The sequence below is a fragment of the Lepidochelys kempii genome, chromosome 10 (genome assembly GCF_965140265.1).
Source record: "Lepidochelys kempii isolate rLepKem1 chromosome 10, rLepKem1.hap2, whole genome shotgun sequence".
In the NCBI taxonomy this organism is placed as follows: Eukaryota; Metazoa; Chordata; order Testudines; family Cheloniidae; genus Lepidochelys; species Lepidochelys kempii.
This window is the reverse complement of record NC_133265.1, coordinates 13,838,989-13,853,296: the sequence shown is the minus strand read 5'-3', so window position 1 is coordinate 13,853,296 and position 14,308 is coordinate 13,838,989. Positions and strand designations below refer to the sequence as shown.

General features: G+C 40.2%; 1 protein-coding gene across 3 annotated transcripts in view; it reads right to left on the bottom strand.

Moving 5' to 3' along the window:
• The window catches only part of PRKAR1B (protein kinase cAMP-dependent type I regulatory subunit beta), a 118,680-nt gene that overhangs the window by 77,137 nt on the left and 27,235 nt on the right, over positions 1 to 14,308 (bottom strand). For all 3 annotated transcript variants that reach the window (XM_073362095.1, XM_073362094.1, XM_073362093.1), the window contains one exon: positions 12,759 to 12,850. In XM_073362095.1, coding sequence (XP_073218196.1) covers positions 12,759 to 12,850 — 92 coding nt within the window. The remainder of the gene's footprint in view (positions 1 to 12,758; positions 12,851 to 14,308) is intronic.

Genomic DNA, 14,308 nt, shown 5'->3' with positions numbered 1-14,308 from the left:
GGGATAGTGTGTAACATTTTCAAACCTGCCTAAGTCCATTTTAAAAAGCAACTCAGACACTTAGGAGCCAAAATTCCCATGGACTCTCAATAAGACAGAGACTGCCAAAGTTACTTCTGAAAATGGGACTTAAGACTTTGCTCAGAGGCTTACTACAAGAATGGCAGGGGGTGTTTTAGATCAGGTTTGACTATATATGTTTACATGTTTGCTCTGCACAATGCCTGCTCCTATCATGCTTGATTCAAAGTAAGGCTTCCATGAGCACTAAATTCACTCATCAACAAAAATTACCCGGCTAACTGCACGGTTTATCTCACAATACTTTAACTTGTAAGATTGGGCTGGTTACATTCATATACAAAGGTATATATGATCTTTAATCACTAGACAAAGCAAACTCTGAGTGTGTAGAAATCACTGGATATGCCACAGTAGTACCCTTATAGTTATATCACTGATCCACTGTAAAAGAGTTCTGCTATCTTACCATTGCCAGAGGGTGTCACTATGGCACCAGAACAGAGCAGCAAAACAAATCAGACTGGTAAATAAGAAGTGTGAGGTTGTGTGGTAGAAATAAGCTCTAAGTAAACTTTGGATGAATTGTTCATAATTTGAACCATTAAGAAAACAGTTATGGATTCTGAGAATAATATGGCTTTATTTTTTCTTTTTCTCACTGTATCTCTTGTGTTCTAGCTAATCCAATTTATAAAACTATTGGAGAGAAAAAAGAAGCAGTACCTATTAGCGCTGTTTGCAGAATCTCCATTGTTCCCACACAATTAAACCTTGTTTTCCATGAAAACATCATTTGAAAATGAAACTAGTCTTCTAAATATAAACCGTTCACTCTCACTGTATTTGTATTCAGAAGACAATTGTTTTCATAGGAAGTTGCCGCAAAAGAAATCTAAATTTTGTGACACAATGCTATACAGCCCAGGTAATTAAGACCAAGCCACATTAAACAAATTAAAATAAACCCCAGATTTAAAGGGCTGGATTTGGCTAACCATAACAGGAAGGGAGTTCCAAAACCAAAGAGCACACTAAATGAACGCTCTCAGAAGTTAGCACATAGGTCTTGTACTAATAACTATGGGCTACGCTAAGGTTTAGTACATTTGAATTTAAAATATAAGGCATGAGGAGGATGCCGAGGTAAGCCAAACAATTTAGATGTATTTTTTATAAGTGCAAATTTACTTAGCACCAAAATATGTCAGGAGGTAGTACAACCAGGAATACTTTGAAATGGCCTAGCAGGGTCAAGAAAACCTTAACTGCACCATTAAACACATTAAAATCTTTAAGAAACACAGTCAGGTATTGTATATAAGGAGTCGGATATAATAAAGTCTACTTCCCTGGAACAATGACATGTCAGCATTAGCACACAGAGAGAGTTTGTAGAGGAGAAAGATTAATGCTCAGATGCCACGACATATTGCTTAGCCAACTGAATAGTTTTATTTAACCTCGATTTTAGGACCAAAGTGCTGGTATTGAAGTTAGTGGCCAAATGCTCATTGAATTCACCGGGTCCAGTTTTGACTGTAAAAGCCTGATCCTGCAAAGATGCTGAGAACCTCCTGTGAGCACTTCACCAAATCAAGTTCTGTGTTCGAATAATATAACTGTAATACAGCACTATTTTCAAATTCTTGTTTAAAAAAGTACTTATCTTTTGAATTACAGGAATTAACAAGCAGGAGAGAAAGATAGGACAAGCCATACCACTAAGGAATACCAAGTAAAGCTGGACCAAAGACAAACTATGCCCTGATTTATTGTTTTAAATCTAGCTTCTGGAAAAAGAAAAATTCAATGTTGTACCAAAAAAGTTTAAATGCAGCAGTTATAAAAGGAACAGATTCACTGTGCTGATGAAACTGTCATCATGAATTAAGACCACAATGACATTACAATATTAGAATAGGGAAGCCAAAATCCTTGGTGTGGACGACCTCTGTTGGCTGTTTTGGGAATTATTAAGATGTCAAAAGGCCAAATTCTGACCTCAGACATACAAATACAGCTCCCACTGACCTCAGGGGGCATGCACATGTCTATCTGAGGAAAAGCGTTGGACCAAAAGCTTTCATGTGAGGAAAATGTAAGAGGAAAAAGATGATGAACACAAAAATGTAAAGATCATGATATCTTGTGGATACTGTTATTAAGAAGGAATCAGAGAAGAAAATAAATCCAGAAAGCGTATGAAACAAGCAGAGTGCTGTTTTAATTTTGTTTCTATTGAAGTCTTCTCAATCCTCAGCTTGCTGATTTTTGCAAAACATGAAAAACAAGGCAGTGGAAATTTGAGGTGAAGTTAGGCCCAAAGAGAGCAAGGTGGGTCTTGTGCTTAAATGCAGCAGTTATAAAAGGAACAGGGCTGTAAGTCCGGAGATCTGGCTCTATCAGAGTGGTGTAAAGTGGGTTTAGTGTAAATGAGAATCAGATATGTGGATTCTGTACTGACTTTGTCACAAGTTTCCTGTGTGACCTTGGACAATCTCTCTATGCCCAGTTTTCACATCTGTAAAAATGAGGATAATTACACCTGCCTCACTTGTAGGGTATACATTAACAGTAGCAAAGCACTCTCAGATCTTCTGGTGGCCTGATTTGAGTTATATTTCCCAGGCTGATGATAACAGCACAGATTGTAAGCATTTGGGGGGCAGGAACTGTCTTTCTGTTCTGTGTTGGTACAGCACCTAACATAATGGGGGTCTGGTCCATGACTGAGCCTCGTAGGCGCTGTATGATAATACAAATTAATAAATAATAAAATAATAATAATAATCAATAATCATGATAAATAATAAGTACATTAACCTTATAAAGGCCTGATCCCACAACCACTGAAGTCAAAGGCAAAACTCCCATTGACTTGAACAGTGCAGGATCATGGCTTAAAAGCATAACATGGAACACGGCTGCTACTCTGAAATCAGAAAAATTTAAGGTGATCTGCAAAGGGATTTTTCTCTTTTATAAAAAGCTCCGTCCCTAAGCATTAGCTGTTGAATACTGAAACAACTCAGGTCGGAGCACACTTCTAAAGTAGAAATAAAGAAGTGGAGGAGGAAATAGCACCATGAAAATCAGCCTGTTCCCCAATCACAGCAGCTCAGATAAGATTCCCATCTATGCATAGTGCTGGCAATGTCATAACCACTGTAGGACCACTCTGGTGAAGGGTCTGCCTATGGGGATCAGGGCTATTGCTCCCCACTCTCGCTGCTCTATAGTCAGGGGTTCTCTGAGGCTTTCTGCTCTTTGCTTTACCTTTACATATAAGGTATAATGTTAAGAATATTGAAGAGAAGAGGTAAATTAAAATAACACATTACTGCTGAGCGCGCAGATGGGTTCAGAGGGCCTTCAAGTACATACTAATGTCTTTGCAAATCACTTGTAAGGACATAAATGAAAAACTAATACTATCAAGACATGAAGTGTTTAAAGCCCCATGCTTCCCTCTACTTCTGAGTGCATATAGGAACCTGAGATTGCAGATCCAGATTTGGCGGTGGGGAAGCTGATTCCACAGCGTATACCCCTTGTAGTGCTCTCAGCCCTGCAGGCAGAGAGAGCAGGAGCAGGGGTCCCTCCCAGCACCCAAAGGTACAGGGTAAGTTAGAGCATGTTACAGCAGACAGAATCTGTCATGACTTGACCCACTGTTATATTACAATTGTTATTAGTGAGGGTCCCATGGACGACCTCAGCTGCGGGAACCCCTGACCCAGCATGGTTCATGCCGCAACAGTGCTATCCAGGATCTGTGGGAAGCTATGATACAGAGTCAAGGGGACTCACCATAGTTTCCCTTTGCCCCGTGCAGATCACGGGTACCATTTGTTTAGAGGGTAGGACACTCACCACCATACTCACAAATTCTTCACACCAATGGAAGAATTACAAGGAGACTCTTGAGTTGAAATAATAATGCGGGAGGAGGGGAGGAGAGAGAGCAAAATTAGACTTGGGGCAGTATTGTATTCAACTACAATGAGGTAGCTTATAAATCTTCTATGTATAAGAACGATCAGGGTTCTGTACGTACCTCACATCACTCAGTCAATCATAAGCCCTCTAGCCAAATAAACAGAATATTGTGGGGCTTTACATACTTTTCCTTAGTAATAGGGGTGGCTTTGATGTACAGAAGGTAATAGGAGTAAATAGATTAACCAATTTTAAGGGCAGAAGGGACCATGATGACCTCCTAGAACTCCTGCATAACAGAGGCCACAGATTTTCACCGAATAACTCCTGCATCAAGCACAATAACTTGTAGCTGCACTAGAGCACATAGTTTATAGACATCCTGTATTGCCAACCCCAAGAATTCAAACATCTTAAATCAGGTCCCTTAAATCACAGGATTGGCTTAGAAATCATAAGATGTTTTAAAATAGTAAATTTTAGACCCTTTTTGTTTGCCTCTGCTTTTTGAGCCTTTAGGGTGCACTCGATTCATGTTTTCAAGTGTTTCCATACAAGCATGAGGGTTAGAAACTTACTTTTAATAAATAAGAGCACAGATTTTCATGTAATCAGCTGACTCCAGGAGTTGGGGAAACACCAAACATGACAAGATTCGTGGTAAGATTGTAAGAGCTGGCAACAGTGGACCCCGATTTAAAGACTTCAAGAGATGGAAAATCCACCACATCCTTGGTTACATTGTTCCAAGGGCTAATTTGCTGACATTGCTTAAAAAAAAATAATCTTTTTCCAATTTGCATGTGCTTCTAGCCACTGGATCCCTTATGCCTTTGTCTACTAGATTAAAGAGACCTTTGGTATCAGATATCCTCTCCTTGCATCAGTACTTCCAGACTGTGATCAAGCCACCTCTAAGTTTACTTGGATAAGCTAAGTACTTTGAGCTTCTATTACACTGTTGGGAGGAAAGAAAGAAAAGGCAGGTGCTGAGGGCTCTAACATTGTGTTTGACATTTTCACCCTGATACCCAGTCTAAAGCATTTTGTTTGTCCAGTTTTGTGCACCACGCAGAAGATCAGGTAATACATACCTAATACAGACTTCAACTGTACAATAGCAGGTTAGAAAACAAGTGTTAATATTGGTTGCGAAAGAGAAGTTGGACAAATAGAAAATTCAAATTGTTCTAAATTGTATGGAAATTTAAAAATAACTTATTTTTCTGGGAGGAGAAAGCAAAAAGCAATTTGAAAACTTGATTTAAAATTTAAACTAAATTTTAAAGAAAGAAAGTAGTAATCTGGTGGCACCAAAGGATTAAAGTATTCTGTTTCAGTCAGTCTGAATATATGAATTTAGCAGCTGACAGTGCATGGTGTGTCAGTCTCTTACAGCTGTTCCAGTTGATTCAAAGACCATCTTTGTTTCTTGAAATATTAGCAACTGTTACTTTTTTCCAAGGACTATGATAGACCAGCTGTTACCTCACAAGATGCAATGTAGTTCAGGTCATATTCTTTAGTAATCAACTTGTAAAACGAGAACTAAATCATTGTTTGGGTTTGTCAGATTTTTTTTTCATTAGAACAGTCTTTGGAGCCTAACAGTAAAATAATTTACACTCAGAATTTCCATTAGTGCATTGGAGTGACAGAGAAACTTTGTATGGTTACTAAACTGGATCTTCTATTTCTAAAATAACATTTGAACTCAGAGTACTGTAGATTTTGTTTGTTTGTTTGTTTGTTTTGGGGGGAGGGGAGTTGGCCGTTAAGCCAATTTCTTTCTTTCAAAAATGGTAAGATGTACTTTAGTAATGCACATTTATATGCCTAAATGTCAAAATATACAACTGGGATTTTCAGAATAACCTGTGGGAGTTAAGTGTCCAAATCCCATCATATTTCCATCAATTTGGATGTCTAATTCCTTTAAACTCTTTGGAAATCCCAGCCTAAACCAACAACTGAGCAACTCAGAGAGTTAAGCCTTCAACCCAGGCACAGGTAAAACTCCCACTCAAAGAAATCTGAGCTATGAAGGACTTCAAGATCTGTTCCCAAATCAAGACACATTACAGTAAGAGTAACTGAACAAGTTACATACAACCTTTCTAAAAACAAAATGGTAAACACTGCTTTCAGCAGCTCTAGCTGAAATAAGCCATTGTTCTTCAGTGAACAGAGACAAATTACCACTTCCAACAAGCTGTCATCCACTTTGAATGAGAAAGACAAAGACAAAATATTGCCACACTGAGAAGATTGGATATTGAGAAAAGAATCAACCTTTGTTTTTAAATTTTGTACTCCTTTACATCAAGTAATGGTTAAGTTTACAGAATTATTGCCAGTTAATTGCTGTGTAAAGAAGAAGTACACAAGGGTACTGTAATATAAACTGAAAGATTTCACAATAGTCAGTAAATTCAGCAGTAAACAGGAGTTTATTCTTTTTCTATGTTATTTAAATAATTATTTCACATGTAAATGCTACTGCATTAAAATATCCTTGTACAGCAGCTGCAATACACTGAATTTAGGGTAAAGATATCATCCTAAGTGTGCAAGAATATTAACAGCCTAACTCTACATTCTTTGAATTAAATACTCTAGAAATAAACCAGATAAACTAGTGCTCTACTTAAACTCTGTTTATCTGAAATACTTACCAGGAATGGGTGATAGAATGCCTTTTGGTAAACCACTGGGATAATAATTGATACAGACTTTTAAAAGTCTGCCATTGGAATCACCACTATTTGTGATGAAAAATATGAATTGTTGAACAAAACAGAGAAAGTAAAACAAAGCTCTTACAATTATTTTTTTCAGTGTGAGAATACTTCTCTTTAAAGATGAAAGACTGAGAATATCAAATGTCAGAGACTTTAATTATGCTTAGGAGCAGAGTCTATCTTACAAAACTAAAAACCTGCCATCACAAAAGTTTTGATTGGACAAAGATAGCCAAGTTGATATAATCTCCTGAGAGCTGCAAACTAACCCAGAGAATGGTGCCTCCAGACACCTGTCTGATAAAAGACAATAGTTTTTTGGGTTAACAATATGGATATGTCTGAAAATAAACTCAGTGTTGAATTTTTGTCTAATCCTTGAATGGAGAATTTATTTTCCAAATGGCTGGACAATTCCACCTCATTCCATTTCCATTTCTGCTGCCAAATAGCTATGGTTTCCAAAATCCACAAACTTTTCCTAGTATAAGAAGTATTCTTTTTCGGCAAGATGCTGAAGCACATACCTAAATTTAAGCATGTGAATAGTTCAACTGAAATCAATGGCAAGACATGGGAACTACTCTTGTGCTTAAAAGTTAGGCGCATGCTTAAGTACCATGCTGAATCAGGGCCATCAATAGGATTCATCAAGCAGAAAGACTCTGAGAAGCTGGACTGTAAGGGACCCAGTGTTGGTATCTACCCGGACAATACCTTCAGCATTACTCAAAAGAAATAAACCCTTTGTTTAGTTCAAAGAAGGCTTTTGAGAGATAGGTTTGAATATTATCTTCCTCTCTCTTGGCAGATTACAGGTGGAATTCAAGGCAAGGCTTTGTGTTCATGGGAAGAAGCCAACTTCCTTTCATTATCTAAAATGACGAATCTCCAAGAACAAAATCCCTCCCATTCATCAGAGTAGTTCAATATTGACCATTTTTAGACTAGAATGTGTTACATTTGACTTTGGGTATAATCACTATGTCTTCAGTTTCAGGTTATCCTTGTATGCTGCTATTCTTATGTTAATAAAAGAAAACACCAAATGACTTCAGTAGGCTACATCAGTGAACTGCATCATCACAATACAAAAGCCAGTTCAGTAATAAAGGCAAGTTTTATTTTAGATCAGGCAATGCATCACTTTCAACCTTCGTAATTTCATTTAAAAATGGAATCGAGAACTGAAGTTGTGATAAATTGTGAGATCTGCAATGTTCTAGAATAACTTCAGATACATGACTAAAAGCTGCAGTCTCACCCAAGTCTGACCACGTAGTACAACTCAAAGGACAGAATTTGGGAATGCATATATTTATTTCTTCCAAATTGCCATAGACTGCAGACTGTCTCCCAAAATTCTCCGGCTGTAGGGAGAGAACACCCACTACTACATGCCTTTAGAGGATGCAGCCTGCTCCTCCTAATTACCAGTTCTCCTCTTCAAACTAATGCAGATGGGTCAGGGATATGGTCCTGCCTTTCCCCACTCTCTTTGATGCACTATTCATCCCAAAGGAGAAGAACGGGATCAAACCATGCACTTCCCTGAGCAAATTACCGGCAATTCTGAGGAAGCAGTGTTGTGTACTGGATAAGGCACTCAACAGGCAATTGTAAGACCTGGCTTCCATTCCTGGCTTTGCCACTGACCTGCTGTGTGACTTTGTGCAAGTCGCTTCACCTCCCTATGCTTCTTTCCCCTTTCACTCTTTGATGGTCTTGTCTGATTGCACTGTAATCTCTTTGGGGCACGGAATGTCTCTCACTATGTGTCCAAGTGATGTCTAGCACAGTCTTGCCTTGGGCTTCTAGGCACAGTAATATAAATAATAACAATTCTTCTTGGGTTATACACGGACCAGGAAGGGAGAGGAAGGCTCCTCACACCACCCTGCTCACTGCATGTCTGTATAAAGGCCAAGCAGAATCTGCCCTGTATTTGTTTGTTCTTAACAAAGAGTAAAGTTACAAATGCAATGAAACTACAGGGTGTGTAATGAAAACAGCATAGCTGTGGTGTCCTGTTGCTTAAATACCTTGCTCCTGAATGGTGCTGTATTAGGTTTCTTCCACATCTGTGAAGCATTCCGGCTGGACTGCAACCAGTATTTTAATAAACTATGATATTATGCAGTAGTGAATAAAGTTTATAACAGTCATAATTCCTTTGAAATCCATTAATCAACAGAAATTTCAACAAATATTTTAACATGGGAGTGACAGGACAGCAACTAAAGATCATCTGTTAACGGTGGAAGGAACCCTTTTCTCATTTTAATCTCCATGTGTCCGTAGTAACTCACTAATCTATTTCATTTATAATTCACAAACAAAAAATGGTCTCAGCCAAGATTTAAGATGTTACCCTGTGATGAGTTTGCACATTACTAAGACTTCATTATTCTTATAAAAAGGTACTCCAGTGTATCTGCTAGTTCATTATGCAATATTCTGACAAATAATTAAAACTAGACAACACTTGTCAAGGTATAATGAGTATGTTTTGTGAAGCACTGTCATTGCTTTACCTTTAGGTATTATGGTTTGTTAATTTTCTTGCCAATTTAACAAGAAGTCAGCAATGGGTCTCTGGGACATCAGTGTAAGTGTATGTGGGGTCTGGCTGTACATTTAATAGGCCAGATCATTGGCTAAGGATGAAGTGCAGGTAGCACAAGATGAGTGTGTATGCATGCATGTGCACACATGGCTTAAAGCTGATCTTCGTTTTCCTCTGATCCTGCTGTAGCTCCTATGCTGGGGTAGTCCTCCTGTGCCAAGTGAGACCAGCAGCTCACTTAGGGGTGAAATCTTGCTCCCATTCAACTCAATGGAAAAGCTCCCATTCACTCCAATGACACAGGACCAAGTCCTTAGTCATTTTTTCAGAGCAGAGCTCTCTTTTAAGCTTGTAGGCAGTCTAGAGATAAGTGAGAACATTTCACCAAAAGCTCTGCTGGGAAACCAGCTCCTGGATTTTAAACTGAGCACTGTTTAATACCAATGCAGTTGCATTTTATCTGCTGCTTGCAGCTCTTTTCTGTGTATCATTACATTACTTCGTGTATGGAGGCGGAGGTAAATCCCTGTTACTTGTAGCACCATATTTGGGAAAGGATACTATTATAGATTCTCCACAATAATGACATGAATTATGCTATCTTAGGCCCCAGTTCAGCAAAGTAATGCCTAATTTTAAGCATGTGAGTAGTCCCATAGAAGTCAAAGTATACATGGGAAATAGGAAAATTTACATTGCACTACCATGCTGAATTGGGGTCTTACATCCTACGTAAGGACCTCCACAGCTTCTGACCAATAAATAATCCACAAAACTCCTTGACCATTCAGCCATGGAGCAGATAAAAATAAAGTTCTCTTGCAGAGTTGATTCTGACAAGAAGGAAAAGTGCAAGAGACCAACAGCTCTACACTATGTTTGTTTGTTTGTTTTGTGGGTGACAACGGTTATCTAGCACCCACTTTTGGAAGAGGGATGACAATGAAATAATGATCCAATGATCACAGACACTGCAGGATGAGAAGCTGATTGCAGAAAAAAACCACTGCAGCGTAGGAAATGAAATATTATCCCCAGGATCGCCAGTCATTCAGAAACTTAGATATTTCTGAAGAGGACAAAATACAAGTCATACGCGATTGCTTTTGCTTAGCTACATGCTTGCATCAGTAAGATGCAGACTGGCAGCAATGACGGCAGTGTATCCCGGTTTGCTGACTTCTCAGCACTTGACAACATGAGACTGGACTAGAGCAACGAAGTATGATGTCAAGAGGAAATTCATTAAAATTCAGAGACCAACCAATTGCAGACAGCAGCCTTGTCTGAAAAAAGCATAACGTATACGTCCTTCTGAGATTTCCATCTCTTTTGATGTGGATGAGAGCTTGTCGTACTCGCTACGGGGCGTGATTGTGGCATGGAGCTCCAGCCCCACGCAGGGGGATGGTGCAGAACTGAATGCTGCAGGGGAACACCAGGAGGATGAATCTCTCCTGAAACATCTGGCAGCAAAGGGGAATGTGCAAGCTGCACCATGCCTCTCTGCAGCTTGGTGGGCTGACGCAAAGGAGGAATGGCCCTCCCTCTTTTCTGCTCCTTTAGGGGTCATTTGCTCCCCAGGGAGAAAACAATCCCTGCACTCCCCAGACTGCAGTGACAGAATGTCTCTAACTCTTATGTGGTGTGCACAAGGAGGTGAAATGCTCCCTGCACACTTTCCCTTCCCAATGTCCACGTACCCATAATAGGACAAGGGACACTAGCTCACAGAATTAGGTGAGATGTGGGCAATAGTATACAGGGGTTGGGCCATCACCTTGAGCCACGCCTGCCATTTAAACCTGGGACAGCAAAACTCTCTTTCCTTCATTTTTTCTCTGCTGAAATATTGTTAAAATATTCATTTAGCCATAAATACTTGTCCATTCAATTTGTACCTGAGGGTGGTGAAAATACTCTTCCACTGCTTGCATATGTTAATAGTCTTATACAGCAGATACGTATTGGGACTTAAATATCTGGGAAAGTTAGAAGGTATTATATAGAAAGTTAATGCCCTCCTAATTACTCTGGAGGGTGGCACTCTAATGGCATCTTATGGTAATTAGACTGTTTAACTGCCTCTGATGATGTTTAGTTGATGTCTAGTATAAGTAGGAATCTGTAAATAAACGTGTGCTTAACTCTAAGCATGTGAGTAGCCTCATTGAAGGACTGTGTTGGTGTTGCTACTCATGCTAAAACTCCCATGTAGACAAGGCCTTAGTTCCTAGCTGATAAATAAGGCTACGTTTATGTCACGGAGGTCATGGAAGTCACAGAATCCATGACTTCTAGAGACCTCAGTGACATTCTCTGCTTCAGCCCCAAGGCTGCGGGACCCTGAAGCTGGTAGCCAGCAGGGCCCTGGCAGGGTTCCAGCGACAGGTGACAGCAGCGACACAGGGCCCCCTGCAAAGTTCCAGCAAAAGGTGACAGACTCCTGAGGGGGCCCTCCGTAGGGTTCCAGCGATGGGTGACAGCCGTGCGTGGTAGTGGGGGGTGAGGGGGACGCCTCGGGCGAGCAGTTGCGGGTGTCCTGTTTTCTCTTTGGGAAATATCCCTGCAGCTCCCAGCCACTGTGCGTGGAGGGGGAACCCCACAGCTCCCAGCCACCTTGTTGCTGGGAAACCATGGAGCCGCAGCAGCAAAAGTCACAGATAGGTCATGGCTTCCGTGAATTTTTGTTTATTGCCCGTGACCTGACCATGACTTTTACTAAAAATAACCATGCCAAAACCTTAGCCTTACTGATAAACAATATGAATTAGAAAGAAAACAGAGTAAGAAATCTCACTAAGGGGAAAATCCTAGGAATCCTTGGAAGCAGAAGCAGGTCTGCCCTAAAAGGGGAAGGGAGTGCTCACTGAATTTGAGAAAGCTGTGCACCCTCCACCCACACAATCTGTAGGGCTTCCCTGCCTGGGAAGGTGAGGAAAAGGTAGAACATGGAAAAGAAGATCCAGTTCTCCACTTTTTGGCAAGACCATATAAGGGGCTTGGAGCCTGGAGGACCCTTCGAGGAGAAGCTCTGCAGCTGCTCTGTGATTCAGCATTATACACACACACACACACTCTGCCCTATACACCTGGCCAGCACCTGCCCATGGCTTCACTCCTTCCTATGCTCCCAGCCCCCTCCAGGCTGCCATGTTCTCCCAGGAGGTAGGAACAAAACAATCCCTGCATACCCCTCAGTTCAGGAACTGCTATTCCGAATGGATCTTACATGGCTCATGCAAGGGAGAGAAGCTCCACTGGCCATCCCGTCTTTACTCACCCCCAATGTGTCCCTGCATAAGGGCTAGGAAGACTCTGGCCACAGTCTAAATCCACCAATACCCTATGGGAGAGGTTCGAAGTCCCATAAAGCTTTCTGGGCTGCAATATCATATGCGTCAAGTTTTGTGGAGGATTTGTCTTTAGTTCAAGTAATGTATTCCACTAATTCAAAAAGCTGAGATAATAAGAACACCTCCTCATACCTTCTCTCATTGTCATCAAGGTGAGCAAAGAGCACATTCTTGGAGATGGCTTTTGCCAGAGCAGTCATTGTTTTATAGTCCTTTGGAATAACCTGTGGGGAAAAAGAAAACACACAAAGTTAAAGTTCTGGCTTTGTTTCACTATGTATCTTGATGTCTAAAAAACTGCATTACTCAATATCATGGATGCAGCTTGTTTCAAATTGCTGAGTCAGATTTAGAATTTAATATAAAACCACCAAGAAAGCAATACATTGCAATTTTGACAGCCTGGGCACAAGAATTATTGTTACTAATATAACAATCAAAACAGGTATGTATGGGAGCCCCTCCTCCTCTTGCCCCTCCTCACCTCATAAAATATCCTTATACAGTACAAGGCAAAAATTCAGCAGGAACTGACAACAGCTATGCAGACTTCTTTCATATTTCATGTATTTTTTTAATAGACTGAGGAAAACACTTTCCACACACTTCCTCTCCCCAAAGCAACTTCAGAAGCAATCTACCTCTAAACATAAAACAGTTTATGTTATGAGTGATGTTTCTCTGCCTTAAAAAATACAAACATGTGCCCTAGTTCTTTTTTATTGTGAAAAATTGTTATTTATCAGTCCATAATATCAAGCCAGTGCATTATTGTCTGGTGTGGAAGCAGATGCATTAAAGGAAGCAGACATCAGAAGGCTGGAGGCAGTAGAGATATTCAGAAGATAGCAGGTGCAACATAGAATGATTTTAAGACAAATGAAGAAGTTATCGGAAGAGTAGGATGTGAAACTAGGCTTCAGGATTGGCTACAATTAAAAAGATTACAGTGATGGGGACACCGTATCAAACAGATGATAGGATGCCAGAGAAAATAATGCAAATGCAACCAAGGCCAGTCCGACCTACAGGCTGACCACTGACTAGATGTGGGACATCATATGCAGGGACAGGACCAGGCTGGGAGTAATGGAAAAACAAGTCAGAGACAGGAATGTATGGCAATGCTTCACTGCTCCCCTTGTCTTAAAGATGCTCCAGGATGAATAATGATGAAAAAATATTCTGGCAATTGACACAATCTTATGAAACACACAGAACTCCTGCATTATTTGAGTTACCGGACACTTTCCTATGTCAGAAGCGTCTCCAATCTCCCACACAAAAAATAGTTAAAGAAACTAAGTTAATTAAGTGAAAGGAAAATATTTTGAGTTCTGAAGTATAATCACAAAGGAAGAGCGATCTACGTTTCTGCAGAAATCCCACAGAACAAAGAGCGGGCTTTCATATCACCAGTGAAGTCTACATTCTGAAAAGTAAAGCATCTTACAGTATTTTAGGATCTGTCTGTGACAGAGTAGACAGACATTATCCTGATCTAGCAGGGAAAAGGTTAACACTTTGTCACAGGAAGAGCCACAGACACTCAGGAGGGGGAGACAGGTGAGAGGACAGGGAAGTCTTCCTCTCATTCCATGTAAAAGGGCCTTTAAGGGAGTACAGGGGAAGAAATAAGTGAGGAGGGGAGATATGCTTCCATAAGGACTTTCCTCCCCTCA